Source organism: Oryctolagus cuniculus, chromosome 3 (assembly GCF_964237555.1).
Source record: "Oryctolagus cuniculus chromosome 3, mOryCun1.1, whole genome shotgun sequence".
Classification (NCBI taxonomy): domain Eukaryota; kingdom Metazoa; phylum Chordata; class Mammalia; order Lagomorpha; family Leporidae; genus Oryctolagus; species Oryctolagus cuniculus.
Window position 1 is genome coordinate 33,577,110 of NC_091434.1, and position 24,892 is coordinate 33,602,001.

The following is a 24,892-nucleotide window of genomic DNA, read 5'->3' on the forward strand; positions in this document are numbered from 1 at the left end:
GCAAATTTCTCCCTTCCCCAGCAGGTGTCGAATAGTAATCCAGGTACTGCCTCCTCGACTAAGCCCTATCATGGGTCCTTTCAATACATGCTCACAAAGAGCAAAGCTGCTAATTTACTGCTGTACCACACAAATGAACAGCTGTTTTATTCTAATCCTTTGAAATAACTACTGCATTGAATATAATCTGTACCTCTTTGGTTAAACTATTTTCTCACCAGCATCAATATTGATATTCTCCTATTTATTCTCTCTCAGACCATTTACAAAATGTACTTCAGTTTTTGTTATTCACTGATCATTTGAGCATTTTTGGAAAAAAAACTTCTCACACGATGAGAGTGTAGACACAAATTTCAATATTTAATAAGCTTTATCTTGATAACTTCAAAAACAAGTTTACCTTTTAAATTGCATTATAAAAAATACATTAAGCTTCACATTAGTTTTACATGGAAATATATAATTATTTGAATATTTAAATATAATTTTTCTTTAAGCAAAAAAAAGTGCTACTCATAGCCCTAGTTACATAAATAATTTAAATGCACAAATGCAAAAACACACTTTACACAATATTGTTTCACATACTTTTTAACTCAGGACAATTACAATAAAAATCTATGCAAGATACCAAACATGGACAAGGTTAATAAAATACTCATTATGGTTGTAATTAGACTTTTTACTATTAAAACAATATGATGCATTCTTGAGCACACAAAAACACCAATTGTTTTATCTAACCTGCAAATTAAGCCAACATTTATTTAGACAAAGGGGCACATCCTGTATACTATCAAATTCTGAAAGAAATTCCTTTCCAACTTGACTTACTTTCAATTTTTCAAGCTTTCCTAAAATAATAGTTACAACAACTTAGAATAGCATTTCCAGAATGTTAATCAGTATCATCAGTCCCATATTATACTTTAGTATTTTCAGTAATGTAAATTTTAAATACAAACCTGTCACCCTGAAAATGGTACTTAAAAGAGCTTCCAATGTGAAAAAGGTAGTACATTTTTCTAACTTTAAATTTTGATCTCTTGAATGGTAAGAATTGTCATCTGTGTGTGACATCATCACAACAGATGTGATACATTATATTTACAGAATTATTTCCATATGAAATCTTGTTTTCAAACTTACACTGGAAGAATGTCTATTAATTTGAGAGTCTTCAAAAAGGTCATGGAAAATGTTTATAATGAAAAAGCTATGTTTGGATCTCAAAAAATTTTTGCACCAAAATAATCTTATCTTCTAATTCCATTTTCCAAGAACTTTTTGAAGTTCCCTTGTAGTACCTGAGGGAACTGTGTTGATTCAATAGGAAAAAAGATATCAATAACCATAAATAGAATACTTTTACACAGTGAGCTATTTACTTCCTGATAAGTGGGCCAGAACTTACTTACTAAATTAAAATTGCAGAATTATTCTGGACTAGTGGCCCACAGTGATATTTTAAGTAAATTAAAATGTTTGTATAGAAGGAGACATAGTTGAAGGAAATGCTATATGTGTTGTTTGGCAACTAAAAAGATAAGCACTTGCTCATTTTTTCAACATAATTACTGCTTAAATTTAGAAGAAATTACAACACAACACCATCATAACACACCCACAGGTTAAGTAATGGCCCCTGAAATAAAATCACATTTAGAAACAAACCATTACACTATATTCATTAATTTTAAGGTAACACATTTTTTATCTCTGAAATCAAGATACATTTTAACACTGACTGTAGTTTCAATAAAATATGGTAGTCACACAATAGAGTTGAAATTCACATTTCGCTTTAACATTGATGACAGAAGAAAAGCCAAGATCTTAGCTTACCAGTGAGTGGACGCATCTGTACTAGCTCAGCCAGTGTCTCTGAATAAAGAATCTGAAGATATTCCGAGTATCCCAGATGCAAACTGCGTATCTCAACATCTTTCACTTGAATTACCAAAATCAGCAAGTTCAAGACAAATTAATGTGTTCCACTTGCAAAATGAGCCTCCACTTAGGTGATCAATTTTATTCAATTTTTTGAGATATTACATGACTTACTAAAGACTAAAAAAAAAGTAGGCTGCCCAAGTAATATTATCAAACCAATAATTTCAGATTAGACACTTAAAAAATGATTCCATGATGTCTAAAATATTTTTAAGAGATAAGAGAATAAAATAATACGGATTTTCAAACTAAGCCAACAATCCTTCACAAAAAAGGCCATAAATGTAGTTAAAAAGACCTATCCACATTGGCAACATGATTCTCCCCACTATGATCTAATAATACTAAAGGAAATCTACTGAGATGTGTGTGGGTGAATGTGTTCAAATGGAGAAAGTTAGACTTGCAGATTCAATTTAAATGAAGGAGGAATTTGTGTTATGTTTATAAAATCACCAGGCACTTTAAAAACTTGATTAAAGATTACGAAAATCTCATTTTCTGGAATAACTTTAAAAGAGAAAGACAAATTATATTTTAGTTATGATCTCTTAAGTCAACCTCACTCAAAGGCTGAGATAATTCAATATAGTTCCTTCTTTTTAATATCCAGTTAGAACGTTATCTTGACAATGACACTCTGAAACCAGAATGCACGTACATACGCATTTGTTCCAATCTTTAAAAATAAGGGCATTTTTAAGTTTACCATATTCATTCTCACAATGGTATAACTTGCTGGTATGAGAATGATTGTCATAAAAAATAAGTAAGACAGGATCTGATGGACAAAATTCTATATGTGCTAAATTATGACAAATTAAGATGAAGATCTTCTACAGAAAATGTTGGACAGAAGTTGTTTTCAAATCTTAAAGAAAAGGACCCTAAATACTAATTTTTAAATGAATATAAAAGTTCTGAAAAATAAAATCTATAGCAAAATATTCAAGGTTTTCCCACCAAAGCTGGGAAAGCTATGTGCACAAAGTACCAAATATATTTCAATTGAAGTACCGAATCCTCAACTAGCCTTCGACTTGACCTCACTAGTTCTCAATTTGTTTGCCAGCCGAGTCAGTATTCTATCAGAATCCGGGATGTAACACACACTTCTCAAATCATAGGGTCGAAAAACAACATGTTTTTTCTTTCTGCGACGGCAAGTTTTAAGACCATTATTCTTTCCTCCTGCTGTACTAGGAGAGGCCTGCACAGGCTGCTTCGGAGGACTTGCCGCAGCTCTTAACTGCACGTCAGCACCAACTGGTGGAGCTGGGGCATCCGAAAGCACCTCAGCGGGTCTCTCCACTGTCTCTGACCTATCCACAACAGACTGCTTCTTTTTAAGATGCATTGCCATAAAAGTGGCCCTGGATTGGTATTTACGACGCATAAAAACAGAGTACTTCGAAATATACTTTCTAATGATATCACTTGGTTTGGTCCGAATCCAAATGGACCGTTTTTCTGAAGCTATTCTGCTTTTATGCCGGAGAATAAATGGTTTATAAACCTTTTGGGGAAAACTTCTCTTATTACTTGGTGTCATCTTCTTTCCCTGACTTTTCTTTTTACTTTTGCTTGCTAAAAACTGACTTCTAACTGATTTGGGAGAGATTTGGGCAATACCACGATTTGAAAAAGTTAGCCGGAAACTACTTCCCTTTGGAATCTCACAATTCCCTAGGACCACAGAGCATTTACTGGTCCGCCGGCGTGACTTTAATCCATATCTTGCTGGCACTATCATGGAAGATGTTGAAGCAAAGCTCTGTACATTATCATCATCATCATCATCATCATCATCATCTCCTGTGAACTCTGGATCAGTTAGAGTTTGCTTTAATGAGGGGTCATCACAATGAATGGCATCCAGCCCACATGTGCATATACACTGCATATCATCACACCCCTCGGGACTCATGGTAGAGAGCTCAGAGCATTCACCTTCTTTCAGTTTATCATCTAGAGATGAAAGAACATGGACTAAGGCTTCGGATGATGTAGGCTTCGAATGTTTGGGGCATGATTCAGGAAATTCATCTGTCCCGATTTTGACTGTTGCTGTTGCTCTGCTGTCACTCTGTGAATGTAAATGCCTTCTTTTTGGTGATTCTTCCTCTTGGCTAACAATTTTCCTTTTCATCATTTGGTAATTTGTAAAATTGGTTTGCGTCGCATGGCTCACTTTCACTGCCCGGCACCGACATGCCACATGCCACAGCTGGTTGGTAAGCCTGTCTGCTAGAGGGTAATGAAAGCCTAGTCTATCAAAGTCCACTGAAAAGTCATCACTGTCAGAAAAACTCCCGGAAAAACTTCCAGAAAAACTACCAGAAAAACTACCTGTAGTGTCATCTGGCAGACCTTGAATTGATGCAGTGTCCTGATGAAGGTCAGGCAGGGTGTTTTTTTTTCCTTTATCCAAAACTTTTTTGGGCTCACAATCATCATCATTAAAGTAACAGCGGAAACGACCTTCCTTAAATTCCTTCACAAGGGCATCAACTTTTAGGTCATTTTCTCTTATTATCTGAGACCATGTTTTCCCCACAAAAGAAGGAGGCACATTAGGCAAGGCTTCAAGAACTGGTTCATCAGGATCGTCTTCTACGACCTCTTTTGCTTTTTCCAGCTGCTTTCCAGAACCACCCATGGGAGTGGAGCTGGAAGGGGAATCATAGCTATCCTCTTTCAGGTCAAAGGTTACCTTTTTAAGGCGGCCTTTCTTGCCAACAGCTTTTTGAGGCTGGTCAGAGTTAGACCGAAGAGAAGGACTGCCCTGAAAATCCTTCTCAGAGCCACAAGATTTCCTTCGCTTTTCCAGAGCTGTACACTTTAACTTCAAAAGGTCTTCTCTACCAGTTATCTGATTGGCCACTGATTCACAAGAGGTACCACAAACAACTGCACAATCACCAGATTCATTTTTTAGATCTTTCCAAAGGTTGCCTTCCTTGTCAGCTTTCTGCATTTGATGAGTCACTGGCTGAGACGTGCCTTTCATGTTAGAATTTCTTCTGGGACCATTAGCTCTCACCATTTTTTTATCAGGCCTTCGTGAGTGGCAAGCCACAGACAGGTCAGAGGCATCCACGTCACAATCTGTTTCAGAATCACAAGACTGGCAGCTTAAATCTCCCAGAATGATATAGTCATTCTTGCGGTTTATTATTTTGAAACTCTCCTTGGACTGCCTTCTCACTGACTGAGAACGGGCTTCACAAACATGTCTTACAGCAGAACCACAGGAGTCGTAGCAGTAATCGTCTACATTAATAGAGTCAGCATTTGCAGAGCTGAGTTCTTTGACAGCCCTGTGAAGTGGGTCATTCAGCAACTGAAGAGGCATGTGAGGATGAGAAATCACTTCACAATCACAATCACTATCACTGGTCATCAAGTCCACAAGTAATACCTCTGGATGATTTGTTTCTTTGTCTGACCCTTGACACTGGTTCACTACTATTTGAAAAGGGACATCAGAATCACACACCATTTCAGAATCACTAGGCTCACTCATCTTATCTTCCATGCTAATTTGCGCATCCTTCTGAAAGTTTGTCTCTTTGCAAGCCACTGGAGGTTGGTAGTCTGAATGAAGATGAACACCAGAATCACATTTTATTTCAAAGCCACAAGATTTATAGTTCTTATTTTCCGGGTCATTATGATACATCTTTTCTAAGTTCATTTCTTTGACAGACACAGGAGCCACAAACTGAACAGGAGCACCAGAATCACAATTTATTTCAAAATCACCTAGCTTATAGCTCTTATTTTCCAGGTAAATATGATCTTCCTTCCAAAGGTTCGGTTCTTTGTCTGTTTTTTGAAGCTGCTCAGCTGCTGACTGAAAATGATGATTGGAATCAAAACCTATTTCAGGACCACAAGGATCACTGCCCTTAATTTCCAAATTGGCACGTTCCTCTTCCAAAATATGTGGCTGCTCCATCACTGACTGAAGAGGCATATTTGAAACATAAAATATTTCTGAACCATCAGGTTCATAGCTCTTATCATGCAGACAAACATGTTCCTCCCTCAGAAGATTTGTTTCTTTAACAGGGTCTTGAATTTTATTAGTCACAGATTGAAGAGGTTCATCAGAATCAAAATTTATTTTAGAATCATTAGGTTTGACAGCCTTCTCTTCCAAGTCAACATGCTCTTTCTGAAGGCTGATCTCCTTAACTACTTCCTTAGTTTGGCCAATCACTGGCTGAAGGCCACCAGAATTACATATAACTCTAAAACCCTTAGCTTCATCCTTCTTATCTTCCCAGCCAACTTCATCCTTCCAGAAACTTCCTTCTTTAGCCGTTTCCATAGGCTGCTTACCCACAGGCTGATGAGGTTTCTCAGAATCAAAACTTATTGCAGAACCACAAGACTGACCGCGTTTTCCTTCCACCTCAATGTGCTCTGGCTTCAAAACAGTTACATGAGGTCGAGCAACTAGCGACTGAACCGAGAAATTAGAATGGGAACTCATTTCAGAACAACTATACTGGCTGCTCCTAATTTCCAAGTACTTATGATCTTTATTCTCATGGTTTATTTGTTTAACAGCTACTTGGGGTTGATCAGCTGCAGACAGAAGAGAAACATCAGAGCCGTGTTTTGAGCCATTAGGCTTATCAATCTTATTTTTAAGGCCAATATCCCCTTCATTCCACATATTGATTTTTTTAACTGCTTCTTGAAATTGTCCAGCCAATGGCTGATGGGGCTCAACAGAATCAAAACTTATTTTAGAATCACTAAGTTGCCTGTTTTTATCGTTTGGATCAGCATGTTTTGCTTTCAAAAAGGCTAGCTGAGATTGGCCAGTGACTGAATGAAGAGGGATACCAAAATCCATATTTACTTCAGAACCTCTGGGTTCAGTACTTCCATGATCTGAGTCCACACGGTCCTCCTTCCTAACAGCGAGTTGAGATTTTTTAGTCATTGACCAAGGCGAGAAACCAGGCTTCACCATTTTTTCAGAATCACTGTAATCACTCTCCTCTTCTTGAATATGCTTCTCTTTTCTCTTCCTTTTTCTACCAACTTCTTGAGGTTCAGTCACTGAATGAGGAACACTAGAATCTGAATTTGTTTTAGAACCATGAACATCAGCACCTTTACCTTGAAATATAGCAACCCTTTCTTTCTGAAGCCATTTTTCCTTAATGATTCCTTGAGCTTTTTGAATCACTGACTGAAGAGGGATGTTAGAACCAGAACGTGTTTCAGAAACACTTCCTTCATTACACTTATTTCCAGAGTGTGCTTGCTTTTCATTTGTAATGTTTAGTTCTTCAGTGGCTTCTTCAGAATGTCCAGTCACAGAATGGAAAAGAGTACCATAATCCAAACTTAGTTCAGAATTGGTACGTTCCTTTTCCTTATTTTCTAAAGGTACCTGCTCTTCTTTTTCAGGATTTAAGTTTTTAACAGCTACTTTAGGAGAATTAATCACTGAATGATGAGGGGCATACGAGTCCAAACTTATTTCAGAACCACTGGGTTCATCATTCTTCCTTTCTAAGTGTATATACTCTTCTTTCTGAATGATTACTTCTTTAACAGCTACTTCAGGTTGATCATTTCCTGAATGAAGAGGAATATTAGAATCAAAAGTTATTTCAGAAACACAAGGCTCATTACTTTTATTTTCCAGTTCAACAGGTTCCTTCTCATTAACAGCTACTTCAGGTTGGTCAACTACTGAGCAAAGAGGAATATCAGACTCAAAAGTTATGTCAGAACTATTTGACTCACAGCTCTCATCTTCCAGGTTAGCGCGTTCTTCTTTTAGTCTTTCAACATCCAGCTGACACAGATTAGAAACTGACAGAACGGGGGGATCAGAATCAAAAGTCAACTCAGAAGTGGAGGACCCACAGCTCTTAACTTCCATGTCAACATTTAACTCTTTAAGATTTACTTCACCCAAAGCCCCTTGAGGCTGATCATAAACTGACAGATAAGAAAACGCATGGGAATCAAAACTTATATTAGAAATGCTAGAGTGAACACTCTGATTCTCTAGGTCATTATCTATGTTTGGAGGGTTTACTTCGTTAACTGCTACTTCAGACTGGTCAGCCACAAATCGAGCATCAGCATGAAAACCCATTTCAGGACCATGAGACTCACAGTTCATATCCATAAGGTCAGCATTCTTCTCTTTCAGAAGATTGATCTCTTCAGCATCCCTCTGGGGTTCATCAGCCACTGCCTCAAGTGAAACATCGCTATGAAGATGCCTTTTAGCCTTTCTGGATTTCCGTTTCTTCTTTTTCAGGCGAGCATGTCTATGCTTCGATTTTTTTCCTTTGACAGTCAGTTGGGGAGGGTCAACTACTGACTGAGGAGGAACATCACAATCATAACTTGCTTCAGAACAACTCGATCCATAGTTCTTATCAACCAACACAACATGAGACTTCTTCCAAAGTTTTGTTTCTGTGACAATCACTGGGGGACGGTCAATCACTGACTGACGTGGGAAAACAGTATCAGCACTTACTTCAGAGCTACTAGATCCATAGTTCTTATCAACCAAAGAAAAGGGCATCTCATTAGGAAGGTCTTCTTCTTTTACAGACTGCATGGGGTAGTCACTAGTTGTCGGGAGTGAGGCATCACAATCAAAATTCATTTCAGAACCACTAGAGTCATAGCTTTGGTCAACCAGGCTAACAGGCTTTATATTTTGAAGACTTTCACCTCTAACAATCACTTGAGATTGGCTAGTACCCACCTGAGGAGAGTCATCACAATCACAACTTAATTCAGAAACATAAGGTTTAATATTCTTATACTGTAAGTCAGAATATAATTTCTCTGAAAGATTTGTTTCTTTGGCAGCCACTTTAGATATACTAGTCAGTGAATGAAAAAAGGAACTGCAATCAAAACTCGTTTCAGAACCTCTAGATTCTTCCTGATCAATTCCATCCTCCTTCCATAGATTTACGCCTTGAACAGCCTCCTGGGGCTGATCAGAAACTGACCGGACAGAGTCACAGTCAAACTTCATTTCAGTACTCATTGAGCCCTTCTGTTTCAAAATCACTGACTTGCTAAAACCCAAATGCTTTTCTTCTTCAGTACAATCCATATTAGAAAAGAATTCCTCCTGATGCCTTGGAATGGCATCTTCAAAGATCCCTACATTAGAAGGCATGTCAGTTACACTCAAGTTCTGTGCTGGGTTTGCTGCTACTTCAGGAAATTCAGCTCTTTCAGAGCTCTCAGCACCCATAGATTCATGGGATTTAAAGCCACCTGATGAAGTTTTTCCCTGTGATTTTAAACCTTTCTGTGTGACCAATTTATCTGAATTTACACGTAAAGATTTCCTATTTGATTCTTTATGTTTCTCATATGAAACTGAAGACGTTTCTAGGTTGGATGATGACCTAATATTTCTAGAAACCCCATCTGATGGTACATCGTATTTTCCAGGTTTGTTTGGGTCACATTTGCTAGCTGAACCCATTTGTGCTGCTAGCGGTAACCTAGTCATTTTAGTTATAACTGGTCTAGTACAAGAACTTTCAGGGAGACCACGAGCGGGGGCATTACAAATCACTGGGTGTCGGATTAAGCTTTTGCCTTTATTTGTAGCTTGACCAGTATCTACTGGATTAAACTTTTTCGTGCTACTCTCAACCTTAGGAACAAACACCAAAGACTGCTGCTGTCCCTTTTCCAGCTTTTGTATAACCGATGGTCGAACTGAGACTTCCTCTCCATGTTCCAGGAGTTTACTGGGTCTGGAATGGGACTCTTCAGCAGGTTCAGAACTCTCAGAGGGACTCTCTCTGTGGGGTGCAGCTGCATCCTCAGCCTTTTCTTCAGGAATAGACTCATCCATATGCACCGTATCAGGTGGTACATCAGTATTCGTAGGTGCTTCATTTTGCATTGATCTAAGAAAGATCAGGAAAAAAAAAAAACATAAAACATTCTGATATTTGTTTACAACGTTAAATAAAAGCTGTCACAGCTGCTGCTCTCTTTCTATTATGGGCCATCCTTAGAGAGCCAAGAATCAAGGCAATCTTATCAGGCTCTCTACTGTATGTACTCTAGTGAGGTCACGAGCAGCCCCACCAACTGCCACTGAATAAACACAACAAAATGCAAATAAAACCAGGCATCATTTTTCAGTTATCAAGGTTAGAAAAAATTTGACACAATTAATTAACATTGTATGTCTCAGTTTCTGCTTCTGGAGAAAGGGAATGATCATACTATTTTCCCTAATAAGATTGTTTTGAGAAATAAATTAGCTATTATTTGTAAAGATTGTTAAAGAGAAAACAAAGCCTGGCACATGGTAAACATTCAGAAATGTCAGCTACTATTATTTTCACATATTGTTCTGGCAAGGGTGTAAGGGCACAGGCACTTTAATATACTGCTGGTAGGAGTATGGATTAAGTAATGCATATGAAGATTATTAGTTAACCTCTTTGTAAATTTGTCACCTTGATAAAAAGCAATTTGGCAATGCCTACTGAAATTTAAAATGTACATCCCTCTGACCTGATGATTCTACTTTTAATTTCCTCATATGTTTAATGAGGAATATTTAAGAACACTCATTGCCTTTTACTTCTAATAGCAAATGAGCAGAGTCCATCTGGGTACTAGTTAAATCATCCACAGCATTTAATATGATATAATTTAGCTTTTAAAAATAATAAGGCAGGTCTACATGTACTAATAAAATCAAACACTATAAACATTGCTAGTGAAAAACAACTGTATATGAATGCTACCATTTATGTAAAATAGAAGGAAAAATATACACTTATAACAGTATAGTATGCATGTGTCTTTTGAATTATGTCCATGTGCTTATATACTTACCATTCAAATTTTGAACTATATTACTTTTTTAAAAGATCTAAAATTTTCATATCTAAAATCAGTCTGGGAATCTCTCCTACCAGCATTAAGACAACATGCTTGATTTAAAGCATTTTAGGGGTAGCTCATTCATATATATAACCTGCTGACCTAATGATACTGCCACTTCCTGAATTCATAACTCAAAACAGGCAAAAATTCAGTCATCAATAACCACCTACTAAGGATTTAGTACTATGTGACAGGTTCTATGCTAGATACTGATACAAATTCCAAGACAGATAAGCTGTCTCCCAGGGAGCATTCATGCATCAGCAGAAAGTAATACAAAAAATAATTACAACTCAAAGTGAGAAGCATTATCATATCTAGACCCATTAAAAAGGAGATTAAACCGTCACAGCCCAAAGGAGCCTAAAACTTGACAAGTTAATGTCATATGCAATCCTGGATAGGATCCTCACACTGAAAAAGAGGTAAACTAGAAGATTTTTGTTTAGGAAAACTTAATTTAGGTAAAAATAAGGAAATCTGAATAAACCATACACTTTAATGTATTAATATCAGATCATTTCTTAAAACAAATGTACCATATTAATGTAAGATGTTAATAACAGAAAAACTAGGTAGAGAAATAAAATCTATCTCCACTATCTTCTCAATTTTTCTGTGAGTTTAAAAGTATTCCTAAAAATAGACTACAAAAATTATAAAAATAAAAACAGATTAAAGAGAGGCTGGCACTATGGCAAAATGGGCCGAGCCTCCCCCTGTGGCACCAGCATCCCATGTGGGTGCTGGTTCTAGTCCGGCTGCTCCTCTTCCAATCCAGCAATGAAGGATGGCCTAAGTGCTTGGGTTCCTTCACACACATGGGAGACAGGGAAGAAGCTCCTGGCTCCTGTCTTCAGATCAGCCCAGCTCCAGCTACTGTGACCACTTGAGGAGTGAACCAGCAGATGGAAGACCTTTCTCTCTGTCTCTCCCTCTCTCTGTCTGTAACTCTACCTCTCAAATAAATAAATAAAACCTTTAAAAAAAAAAAAAAAAAAAAGGTAGTTCTTAGGGCCAGCACTGTGGTGCAGTGGATCAATGCTGTGGCCTAAACTGCTGGTATCCCATATGGGTGCCAGTTCGAGACCCGGCTGCTCCACTTCCCATCCAGCTCCCTGCTATGGCCTGGGAAAGCAGTAGAAGATGGTCCAAGTCCTTGGGCCCCTGCATCCACATGGGAGATCTAGAAGAAGCTCCTGGCTCCTGGCTTCAGATCAGCACAGCTCCAGCCATTGCGGCCAACTGAGGACTGAACCACTGGATAGACGACCTCTCTCTCTCTCTCTCTCTCTCTCTGCCTCTCCTCTCTCTGTGTAACTCTGACTTTCAAATATTAAATAAATTTTTTAAAAAAAGGTTATTCTTTGAAAAATGATTTAAGAAACCTTTCTTAAATATTTTGGATTTGAAAAAAGCCTCATTTGTCTAAAAGAACATGTGTATGTATATATGTGATATATATATGAAGTGTCAGTAACATGCAACTCTTCTTCTAATGTATCATAAGTATTAATTTTATTCCCCATATAAATGTATTAACTTAATTTGAATTTGGAAAATAGAAAAATTAATTCTAGCATCAATAATAGTATAATGATGGGGGTAAAAATCCATACATTCTCATATGACAGAATTCTAATCAATGAAAATGCCATGCAATAATCACTTTACTCTAGGTTTTCCAGAATCCTAGACTATTTTCATTTGTCTTGAGGACTATAACACGATTCTCAAAACAAAATAAATTTTGTAATGGTTGTCTAAGAAAACAAAGGAAAGAAAGACAAGGAGAGAAAGCAGAGTCATAAAACCAAACAAGCTGATAAAAGTCCTAAACAGTTGGGAACTGCCATCTCAATGCTTTCATTTGCACCTACATTTGCATGAGTTTATGTTTAAGACTTATAACTTGCTACAGATTAACTGAATTTCAAGTTTTGTCCGCAGGGCCAGACCAAATGATTTCATGGGTCTTCTACAACCCGCAGGCCAGATGTTCCCCATCCCTGATGTAAAGCTTTTTTTCATGGTAAAACTGTGATGAATAGTATAATAACTATTTCAGGGAAGAATCAAGAGATGCTTAAAGTAAGTGGGTGATATTTACAGTCTCAAAATTCTTCCCCACAAGATTCTCATTAACTACACCTAGAAAAACAGTAACTTCGGAGTGGAGTAACTTGCTAGATACCACCTTAATCAAGCGACTCAAGTTAAAACCATCAGCAATGGGTTATGGCAAAATATCTGTCTGTTGATTCATACACTGAGAAGGTCACAACATCAACTCTGAGATTTTCTCAAGATACATAATCTAAGTTAAACCATGAGAAAACAACAAGCAGGTCTAAATTTAGGGACATCCCATACAATAACTGCCCAGAACTCTTTAAAAAAGTCTTATAAGCAAAGGAAGACTGAGGAACTGTTCAAGATTAAGGAGAATAAAAAGATAAGACAACTAGATACAATGTGTGATCCTACATTGGATCTGTTCTGGACAAAGGACATTATGAGGACAACTGACGAGGTCCCATAAGGTTTACAGATTCTTGAGTAGTATGCTATCAGCGCCTTTTACTGTTGTTGACCACTGTAGGGTAGTTATTTTAGATTCAATATTCAGGGAAGCCAGGTAAAGGTAACACAAGAATTTCTTATACCAGTTTTGCAATGTTTTCATAAGCCTGAATTTTTTTCCAAATGAAAAGTAAAAAAATATAAAAACTTTTTTTTTTTTTTTTTGACAGGCAGAGTGGACAGTGAGAGAGAGAGAGAGACAGAGGAAAAGGTCTTCCTTTACTGTTGGTTCACCCTCCAATGGCCGCCACGGCCGGCGCACCACACTGATCTGAAGCCAGGAGCCAGGTGCTTCTCCTGGTCTCCCATGCGGGTGCAGGGCCTAAGGACTTGAGCCATCCTCCACTGCCTTCCTGGGCCACAGCAGAGGGCTGGACTGGAAGAGGGGCAACCGGGACAGAATCCGGCGCTGCAACCGGGACAGAATCCGGCGCCCCACCTGGGACTAGAACCTGGGGTGCCGGCGCCGCAGGCGGAGGATTAACCTACTGAGCCGCGCGCTGGCCTATAAAATCTATTTTTAAAGGTTTAGAAACTGACCCAGAGTTCAAATTCTAGGAACGCATACCACAGATATCGCTGCACTGGACAAACATAGTTTTTGAAAGCACTGCATATTGAGAGTTATAAACTGACAACTAATACTGACTCCATGATAGGCTAATTCTATTTTTCCACCAGATAAGAAACCTTATTTTTTGCCTCTAACTTCTCCATTACAACACTTTCACCATTTCTAAATTCTAGGTTAGAAGCTTATCCCTCTTTGACTACTGGTGTGCCTCCTGGCTAACACAGCACAGAGGTGCTAATGATTTTACCTATCCTGTATGGCCAGAGTGGCAAACACACTGTAGTACTTAATCTCATTTTCTAAAAATATGGGATATCAATTCTTAAATATTATCCAAATATTTACTATTTAAATAACTAAAATAAATTTATACAAGCAAAAGGTATAAAGATATTGACAGATTATAGTCAATTCTACTTGACACTTTTAGCAAACAGATCCAGTAAAGTAACTTATTTTTTACTTTTGTTCACTCTGCTCTTGTCACTAGCTTTTCTGTTACTAATCTTTTGAAAACATTTTGCTCTCACCTTTTTTCCTCTGCTATGACATACTTATAAAACACCTCATTGACACATAATTATCTGTTGGACTAAGACTAGAAAACTTAAAATTGTAAAGGGAAATTACTGCCGGCGCCGCGGCTCAACAGGCTAATCCTCCGCCTTGCGGCGCCAGCACACCGGGTTCTAGTCCCGGACGGGGCGCCAGATTCTGTCCCGGTTGCCCCTCTTCCAGGCCAGCTCTCTGCTTTGGCCAGGGAGTGCAGTGGAGGATGGCCCAGGTGCTTGGGCCCTGCACCCCATGGGAGACCAGGAGAAGTACCTGGCTCCTGCCATCGGATCAGTGCAGTGCGCCGGCCACAGCGCACTGGCCGCGGTGGCCATTGGAGGGTGAACCAACGGCAAAAGGAAGACCTTTCTCTCTGTCTCTCTCTCTCACTGTCCACTCAGCCTGTCAAAAAAAAAAAAAAAAAAAAAAAAAAAGGGAAATTACTACCTAAAATGTCATTTTGTATTTCTTGATTCAAAGATTCACTTCAAAAAGCATTGGAACTTCAACACTTCAGCTTCTACTGTAGCATGTAATTACCGAGTAATATTATTCCACTCAGCTACTTTACCTGTTTTCTTGATAGTTATACGGGTGGTGCCGCAGTACATCCTGCAAGAAGCGTTCCATCAAACTACTGGTACACATCTGACGTCTGCTCTGTCTGGTCAAGCTTCTGTGCTGAGCACTGAACAAATGCTATGAATAAAAAGGAAATGGAAAGTTTTTAAATTGGTAATACTCAGTAGGAGTGACAGTTTCACGAAGTGGATTCATATACTCCCAGTAGAAATATACGTTGATACCTTCTCTACAAAGCAACTCCAAAACATGCATCTAAAAACCATGATAAAAAAAAAGTAAAATAAATAAATAAATATCATGAAAGTATCTCTCCCTTAGATGTAGTCATTGCAGTTCTCTAAACAGATCCTAAGGAAATTATTTTAAATGTGGATAATTTTCACAAAACACAATGCCTATCAGAGCATGATAACAAAGAACTGGAAACTCCTTAGGTGTTTAACAATAAAATCCTTAAATTATGCCCTACAATATAATACATCTAACTAAAATAACACACAGTAAGTGCTGTGGCATGGTGGGTTAAGCCACTGCTTAAGATGCCCACACTGGGGCCAGCACTGTGATGTATCAGGTAAGGCCTCTACCTGCAGTGCCGGTATCCCATGTGGGGTCTGGTTCAAGCCCTGGCTGCTCCTCTTCCAGTCCAGCTCTCTGCTAACGGCCTGGGACAGTGGTGGAAGACGGCCCAAGTCCTTGGGCCCCTGCACCTAAGTGGGAGACCCTCAGGAGGCTCCTGGCTTCAGATCAGCTCAGCTCCAACCATTGTGGTCATTTGGGGAGTGAACCAGTGGAGAGAAGACCTCTGTCTCTTTCTCTGTCCCTGCCTCTCTGTAACTCTGCCTTTCAAATAAATAAATAAATCTTAAAAAAAAAATTGCCCACATCCCAGGTAAAAGTGCCTGTGTTCTTATCCCAGATACTCCATGGTTCCAATCCCATTTCCTGCTAATGCACCTAGAAAATCACGGATGATGGCCCAAGTATTTATGTCCCTGTCACTCATGTGGAAGACCTGAATGCAGTTCCTGACTACTAGCTTCAGCCTAGCCTAGCCTAGCCCTGGTTGTTGTGAGCATATTGGGAGTGAACCAGCAGATCAAAGATCTCTGTTTCTCTCTCAGTCTCTGTGTCCTTCCTACTCTTTCAATTTAAATTGCATGGTATTCTGGGTAGCATGATGAAAATTCACAACATCCCATTCCGGAGAGGGAGCAGGAGATGGGAGGGTTGCAGGTGGGAGAGAAGTTATGGGGGGGGGGGGGGCACTGTAATCCAAAAGCTGTACTTTGGAAATTTATATTTATCAAATAAAAGTTAAAAAAAATCCCATTCCATCTCACTCACGATCTAATTCATCCATTTGTTGAGCATATCCACACCATATATGCTACCCACCTACCAGTCACTTAGTAACTGTCTTTGGTATCAGATCAACTATTACAGGATCTCAGTGTTTGCATTCAAGAAACACTTATTTTACTAAATAATAGCCCTAAAGCACAAGAGTAATGATGCTGATAATTCAGATATGCCCAAGGGAAGTTATAAGGTGCTTCCTTTAAGAGTTAATGCAGTACAAGATATTCTGGGAGAAAAAGAGAAATCATATTCACATATCTTTTATTACAACTTATTGTTAAAATTGTTCTATCTTGACATCTCTTACTGTACCTAATTTATAAATGAAACCCTATCATAGGTATACATATATAGGAAAACACAACAGAATAAGGATATAAAGAAAGAAAATGTTTTTGTACAGCTATACAATGTATGTTTTAAGTTAAGTGTTATTATTACAAAAAAGTCCAAAACAGTCATGTGTTGCTTAACGTTGGGGAAACATTCTGAGAAATGCTACTGGTTGCCTTCATCCTATTCCATGTTTGTGCAAATGTCATTATACAAATCTAGACAGGACAGCCAACCACTAGATACCTACAATACACTGTATAACCCATTGCTCCCAGGCTGCAGACCTGTACAGCATGCTACTCTGTTGAATACTATAGGCAAATCCGATACAATGGCATTTGTGATGTCAACATGACTAAGTATCAAAAACAGACCGTAAAGATATGGTGTAAAAGAGTTCAAGTGGTACATCTGTATAGGACATGAACAGACCTGAAAGACTGGAAGGTGCTCTGAGAGAATCAGTGAGAGGGGAGAGAATGTGAAGGCCTAGGACACTACTGCACACCATTGTGGACTTTGTTTTTGTTTTGTTTTTAATTTAACTGGTCCATATACTTTTTAAATTTTATTTATTTATTATTTATTTTTAAACATTTATTTATTTATTTATTTATTTGAAAGTCAGAGAGAATGGGAGGCAGAGAGAGAGAGAGGTCTTCCATCCGATGGTTCACTCCCAAGATGGCCGCAACGGCAGGAGCTATGCCAATCCAAAGCCAGGAGCCAGGAGCTTCTTCCCGATCTCCCACGTGGATGCAGGGGTCCAAGCACTTGGGCCATTATCTACTGCTTTCCCAGGCTATGGCACAGAGCTGCAGTGGAAGTGGAGTAGCTAGGTCTCAAACTTGCATCCATATGGGATGCCAGCACTGCAGGTGGCAACTTTACCCACTACACCACAGCGCCAACCCTACCACTGTGGACTTGGTAAATGCAGTACGACTAGGCTGCACTACATTTATTTATGTATTCATTATTTCTTTAAAGATTTATTTATTTATTTGAAAAACAGAGTGACAGTCAGAGACGGAGATATCCTCCATCTGCTGGTTGCCTCCCCAAATGCCAGGAACAGCCAGGGCTAGGCTGCACCAAAGCCAAGAGTCAGGAACTCCATTTAGGTCTCATACGTGGGAACAGGAATTGGGCCGTGCTCCATTGCCTCCTCCATGAGTTAGCAGGAAGCTGGATGGAAAGTGTGGAGCAGCCAGGATTCAAACCACACATTCCTGGTGGCTTCACCTGCTGCACCACACTGTCAGCCCCTAAATTTATTTATTTTTATTTCTTTCAATAATAAATTAACCTCAGCTTATTTTAATTTTCTTAGTTTATACATTTTTTATTTAAAAAGTTTTTGACTCTTATAAAAACACATAGCTTAAAATATTATTGTACAACTGTACAAGAAATATTTTTGAGGCCAGATTGCCACCTCAGAGACCAGCATTACATATGGGCCCCAAGTCATGTCTCAGCTACTCCATTTCTGATCCAGCTCATGGCCAATGGCCTGGAAAAAGCAGCAGAGGATGGTCCAAGTATTTGGGATCCTGCCATCCACGTGAGAGACCTAGGTGAAGCTCTTGGCTCCTGGGTTTGGTCAGCAGATGGAAGATCTCTCTCTCTCTCTCCCTCTCTCTCTATAATTCTGACTTTCAAATCAATAAATCTTTTTAAAATAAATAAAAATAAATTTTAAATCGCATTTTCTGCATGGCATTTACATATAAATATACAAGTCCCTTTTCATGTTGGTACAACAACTCTGTTAACTCACTGATTAATTACAGTAGTCTGTCTAGATATCTTTTGGATTGTCTATATCCACAATCATGTACACGAAAAACAGCAGCTTTATTTCTTCTGATCCAATTTTATAACTTTCATTTCTTTTTTCTTTCCTTATTTCCCTTGGCTAGGAACCTCTGATAAAATATATATATTTTTTTATTTGACAGGGTAGAGTTATAGACAGTGAGAGAGAGAGACAGAGAGAAAGGTCTTCCTTCCATTGGTTCACTCCCCAAATGGCGCTGCGCCAATCCGAAGCCAGGGGCCAGGTGCTTCTTCCTGGTCTCCCAAGCGGGTACAGAGGCCCAAGCACTTGGGCCATCCTCCACTGCCCTCCCGGGCCACAGCAGAGAGCTGGACTGGAAGAGGAGCAACTGGGACTAGAACCCGGTGCTCATATGGGATGTCGGTGCCGCAGGCGGAGGATTAACCAAATGAGCCAGGGCACCAGTCCCTATGATAAAATATTGAATATACATTTAATTCAAGCATTAAGCCCATGTCCACTGATCTTAGATTTAAATCTTTTTTATCTAGGGCCAGCACTGTGGCACAGTGGGTTAACACCCTGGCCTGAAGTGCCAGCATCCCATATAGGCGCCGGTTCGAGTCCCGGCTGCTCCTCTTCCGATCCAGCTCTCTGTTATGGCCTGGGAAAGCAGTAGAAGATGGCCCTAGTCCTTGGGCCCCTGCACCCACTTGGGAGACCTGGAAGAAGCTCCTGGCTCCTGCTTCGGATCAGCGCAGCTCCGGCCGTTACGGCCAATTGGGGAGTAAACCAGCGGATGGAAGACCTCTCTCTCTCTCTCTCTGCCTCTCCTTTCTCTATTTCAAATAAATAAAATCTTTTTTAAAAAATATTTTTCTTCTTAAATCTGCTTTTATTATTATTTCCTATATAATATCCCATTTTTTTCTTCTTTCTTGCCCTATGAACTCTGTTTTAGTATACCATATTTCCTTTTTAATCAGCTTGGTAGTTACAGAATTTTTTTCATATTCTTTAGAGGTAACAGATTACATCAAGATTTTCTGACCTATCAATGTCTAAAATTACTTATTAATGTTGCAGCCACTGAGGGAGTGAGAACCAGTATATGGAAGACACTTTCTTTCTCTTTCTCTCCCAAATAAATAATCTTTAAAAATAAAATAAAATTACTTGTTATTTTCAACTTTTTCATAAATAATGCAAGGTCTTTAGAAATTAACTCCATTTACATCCCTCATAATCCATTCTATGAAGTTGAAATTACCCTGATACCAAAACCAGACAAGAAAATAAAACAAGAAACCAATATTCCTTAAGAATTTCAGGCAAAAATAAACTGAATAAAAATATTAGCAAACTGAATCCACACCATATAAAAGGATTATGCACCATGACCAAATGAGACTTATCCCAGGAGTGCAATATTAGTTTAACATCCAAAAATTCAATGTAATTGCTATAGACTGAAACTGTATACCCTCAAAATTCATATGTTGAGGTTCTAACCCCTAATGTGACTATACATGGAGATAGGGCTTTAGGAGGCAATTAAGATTACATGAAGCTGGGGTGGGCATTTTCAAAGAATATTAATTTATTTGAAGAGTTAGACAGGACCGGCGCTGTGGCATAGTGGGTTAAGCCTCCACCTGCAGCGCTGGCATCCCATATAGGAGCCGGTTCTAGTCCTGACTGCTCCTCTTCCAATCCAGCTCTCTACTACAGCCTGGAAAAGCAGTAGAAGATGGCCAAACATGTGGGCCCCTTCATCTGTGCGGGAGACCCAGAGGAGGCTCCTGTCTCCTAGCTTCTGGCTTCAGATTGGCCCAGCTCCAGCCGTTGCAGCCAACTGGAGAGTGAACCAGCAGATGGAAGGCCTTTCTCTCTGTCTCTCCCTCTCTCTGTCTGTAACTCTAACTCTCAAATAAATAAATCAAATCTTACAGAAAAAAAAAAAAAAGAAAGAGAGAGGGAGAGACAGAAAGAGAGGTCTTCCATCCACTGGTTCATTTCCCAGGTGACTTCAACGGACAGCACTGGACTAGGCTGAAACAAGGCCCAAACACATGGGCTATCTTCTGATGCTTTTCCTAGGCCAAGAGCAGGGAGCTGGATTGCAAGCGGGGCAGCCAGAACAGGAACTGGTACCCATATGGGATGCCAGCATTATTACACCAGAACACCAGCCCCTGGGGTGGGCATTTAGCTTAACAGGAAGATGTTGGTTAATATGCTCATCTCCCATATCAAATGCCTTGGTTTGATATTCAGCTCCGGCTCTGGCTCCTGACTTCAGCTTCCTGCTAATGCATACACTAGGAGACAGTGGTGACGGCCCTGTCACCCAGGTGGAGACCTGGACTGCAATCCTGGATACTGACTTTGGCCCCAGCTGCTACAGCCATTTAAGGGGTAAACCAATAGATGGTAGTTTCTCTCTCTCTCTCTCACTCTCTCTCTCCCTTCCTATGTCTCTCAAATAAATGAATAAATGTTAAAAGGTAAAAGATTAATGGAAGTCATAAAAGTCCTGTTAGGATTGGTGGCCTTACAAGAAAAAGGATGAGATTTCCCTCCCTCCATCAAGTGAGGACATAATGAGGAGGTAATCATCCACAAGCCAGAAAGAGGGCCTTCATCAGGTACTGAACCAGTTGGCATCTTGAGCTCCAACTTCATAGTGCCTTCAGAATTATGACAAGTAAGTTTCTACTGATTAAGCCTAGTCCATGGTCTTTTATTATGGCAACCTGAGCTAACCAATACAGCAATATACTAGCATTAATAGACAAGGAAAAGAACACATAAGTATCTAATAGAGAAAGGCATTTGACAAAAAGCCTGTATCCTTTTGTAACTAAACACTCAAGAAACTAAGAATAGAAAGTTACTTCTTCAACCCTATAATGTCATGTGTTGAAAATTCACAACCAATATAGTTATTAGTAAAAGAAAGTTTTCTCCCTAAATTCAAGAATAAGACAAAGATGTCTATTCTTACTACTTGTATTCTCATCACTGATGACACTAGAAGTTGTAGCAAAGGTGATTAGGAAAGAAAAAGAAATAAAGGTATCCAGAATGTAAAAGTAAAACTGTTTGAATATGACATGATCTTAGGTATACAAAAATCTTAAGGAATCTACAAAGAAACTATTAGAGCTAATAAACAAGTTCAGCAAAATGATATGGGACCGATATTTTAAAAATCTATTGTACACTAGCAACAAACAATCAAAGATGAATTTAAGAAAACAATCCATTTACAATAGTACCAAAAAGAGTAAAATATTTAGGAATAAATTTTACAAAAAATGTCTAAGACTTATATATTGAAAACTATAAAATACTGTTGGAAGATTTTAAAGAATTGAGTTCTACATAAATGGAAATATATATTCCCTGTTAATGAATAGGAAGATCTGTTAGTAAGGTATATATTCTCCAAATTTGTCTACAGATTCATCACAGCTTCCCTTCTGCAGCAATTGATAAGATTATACTAAAATTCATCTGAAAACACAAGGGATCCAGAATAGCCAAAACAGTCTTGAAAAAGAGAAACAAAGCTGAAGAACTCAAACTTCCTAAGTTGAAAACTTAGTATAAATCTACAGACTCAAAACTGGCATTAAGACAGATGTATAGATGAATAGAATTGAAAGTAGAGAAATAAACTCTTACATTTATGGTCAATTAATTTTCAATAGGAATGTCAAGACAATTCAAGAAGAAAGGACAGCTCCTCAGAAGAATTAAACACAAAGCAATATTGACACTAATTCCACTCCAACATATAAACTCAACAGAACTGAAAACACATGTCCACAAGATAACTTACACACAAATGTCCATAGATGAATTTAAAAAAAAAAAATTGGTGCTGGACTACTGAATATCACATGCAAAAAATAAAACTGGACCCCTATCCCATACCATTTACAAAAACTAACACGAAATGGATCAAAGACATAAATGTAAAAGCAACTATAAAACTCTTATAGGAAAACACAGACATAAATCTTCACATCCTTGGATTAGCAGACCCTTCTGACACCAACACAAGCAACAAAAGGAAAAAAACATATATATGTACATATACACACATATATAAACATATATGTATACTTATAGCAAAATTTAAAACTTTTGTACATCAAAACATACTATCAATAAAGTGGAAAGACTACCCATTGAAGGGAAGAAAGTATTTGCAAATCATATCTTTGATAAAGGTATAGTATTCAGAATATATAAATACTTACAATTCAACAATAAAAAGAAGAAACTCAGTTTAAAAATGGGCAAAGATCTGTACAGGTATTCCTCTAAAGGAGATATACACATGGCCAATAAGCACATGGAAAGATAATGCCATTAATAATTCAGGAACTACAAATCAAAGCTACAATGAGATGCTACGTCATAGCTGCTAAACAATAACTCATTAGATAATAGGAAGTTCTGGAAAGGATGCAGAGAAATGGGAATCCTCACACAGTGCTGTTGGAAACATAAAATAATAGTTACTTTGAAAAACAGTGAGGCAGCTCCTCAGAAGAATTAAACACAGAGCAATACTGACACTAATTCCACTCCAACATATAAACTCAACAGAACTGAAAACACATGTCCACAAGATAACTTACACACAAATGTCCATAGAGGAATTTTTCATAACAGCAAAAATGTAAAAACAACCCAAACCCCCATCAACTGTTGAATGAATAAGCAAAATGTGGTATATCATTCAATGAAATATTATTCATCCATAAAAAGGAAGACAATGGTAATACATGCTGAAACATGGATGAACCTTGACAATATTATACTAAATCAAAGAAGCCAGACACAGTCAAATAGGATATGATTCCATTTATGTGAAATATTCAGGGTCTACAGAGTCAGAAAGTAGATTCATGGTGGCCAGCGTCTGGGATAGAAAGGAATAGGGAGACTTCATGCTTAACGGGATCAAGATTCCCTTTTAAGGAGATGGAAATGTTCTGAAATTAGACAGTGGTAATAGCTGTATCACTTTGTGAACATAACAATAATCATAATAATAATCCAAAGCTCCTGGCTTCGGATTGGTGCAGCGCGCTGGCCGTAGCGGCCATTTGGGGGGTAAATCAATGGAAAAGGAAGACCTTTCTCTCTGTCTGTCTCTCTCTCTCTGTCTAACTCTGCCTGTCAAAAAATAAAAGGAAAAAGAAACATGGTTTTGTTCATGTTCACATCCCTAGAATCTTAAATAGCCTCTGCCAACTAATATACCGAAATATCTGTTCAATAAATGGATTCAATAAAATGTCAAAGAACAGAGAGGCACGGTTAAGGTCCTTTGCGGCATTATCACGCAAGAGGAAGTGCTCACCTGTTCCAGGTTAGTGTACTGCACTCGGCAGTAGCTGCAATAGCCTTGCTTCCGCTGCATCTTGAATAGTCAAAGTCCGTGAATACTCAAACTGCCAAAAGAAGAAAAATGGCCAAAATGACAAGGATTCCTTATGGACGTGAGAAAGATGGCTTTGATAAATATTGGAAAGCAAAAATGTACTCCTGAGTCCTACTCACTCTTATTTCTAAACTAATTAGGAAACCATAAAATAGCCATGAGCTACTGAGTCGATCAGCAAATCCCAAATAGAGATGAAATGACTCAGCTTCCGAAAGAGCAGTTCGTTGCCAAAAACTGAAGGCCAGATGCTTAAATTTCTTATCGATTTTCTCACAACTCATAATTAAGAATTAGGAATTGATTCAGTAACAAATAATACTCAATTTGTACAAATTACTACTTCTAAAATATTACTATAGTATATTTACCATACTCCAATGGAGTCTATTAATTAATTTTACCACCATGTTTCTATATAAAACCCCAGATTATTTGAACTCTCCATGTCATTTATAATAACGACTAATTCTCTGTCAGGAGAGTAAAGATACCACATGGCATGTTCTGATTAACTCACAGAGAGGCAGATTTTAAAAAAAATTTGCTAAAAATCAAAACAACTAATTTAGATTCTGAAACACAAGCCATTTTCCTCTTGAGAAGTATATAATGCAAACAAATATGAGAAATTATTTCTTACTGGAGCTTTGAGATTCCTACAAATAGTTACCTAGGCTCCACTCCCCTAAAACAAAAGTGCCTCAACATTATGTACAACACCAGTTTCCAAAACAGGCTGAATACCAAAATCACTTCCCAAAAA

General features: G+C 38.3%; 1 protein-coding gene across 8 annotated transcripts in view; it reads right to left on the minus strand.

Annotated features, from left to right (window-relative positions):
- Positions 1-342: 342 nt before the first annotated feature.
- Positions 343-24,892, minus strand: part of ZDBF2 (zinc finger DBF-type containing 2) — a 43,845-nt gene continuing 19,295 nt past the window's right edge. For 5 of the 8 annotated variants that reach the window (XM_051849217.2, XM_008259034.4, XM_008259033.4 and 2 more), the window contains 3 exons: positions 24,046-24,136; positions 15,168-15,295; positions 343-9,890 (listed from right to left, as the gene is read on the minus strand). In XM_051849217.2, the coding sequence (XP_051705177.1) occupies positions 2,981-9,890; positions 15,168-15,295; positions 24,046-24,105 (7,098 nt within the window). In that variant the 5' untranslated portion in view covers positions 24,106-24,136 and the 3' untranslated portion in view covers positions 343-2,980. The remainder of the gene's footprint in view (positions 9,891-15,167; positions 15,296-24,045; positions 24,137-24,892) is intronic. The other 3 variants (XM_008259038.4, XM_051849218.2, XM_051849219.2) reach the window with 1 other exon arrangement.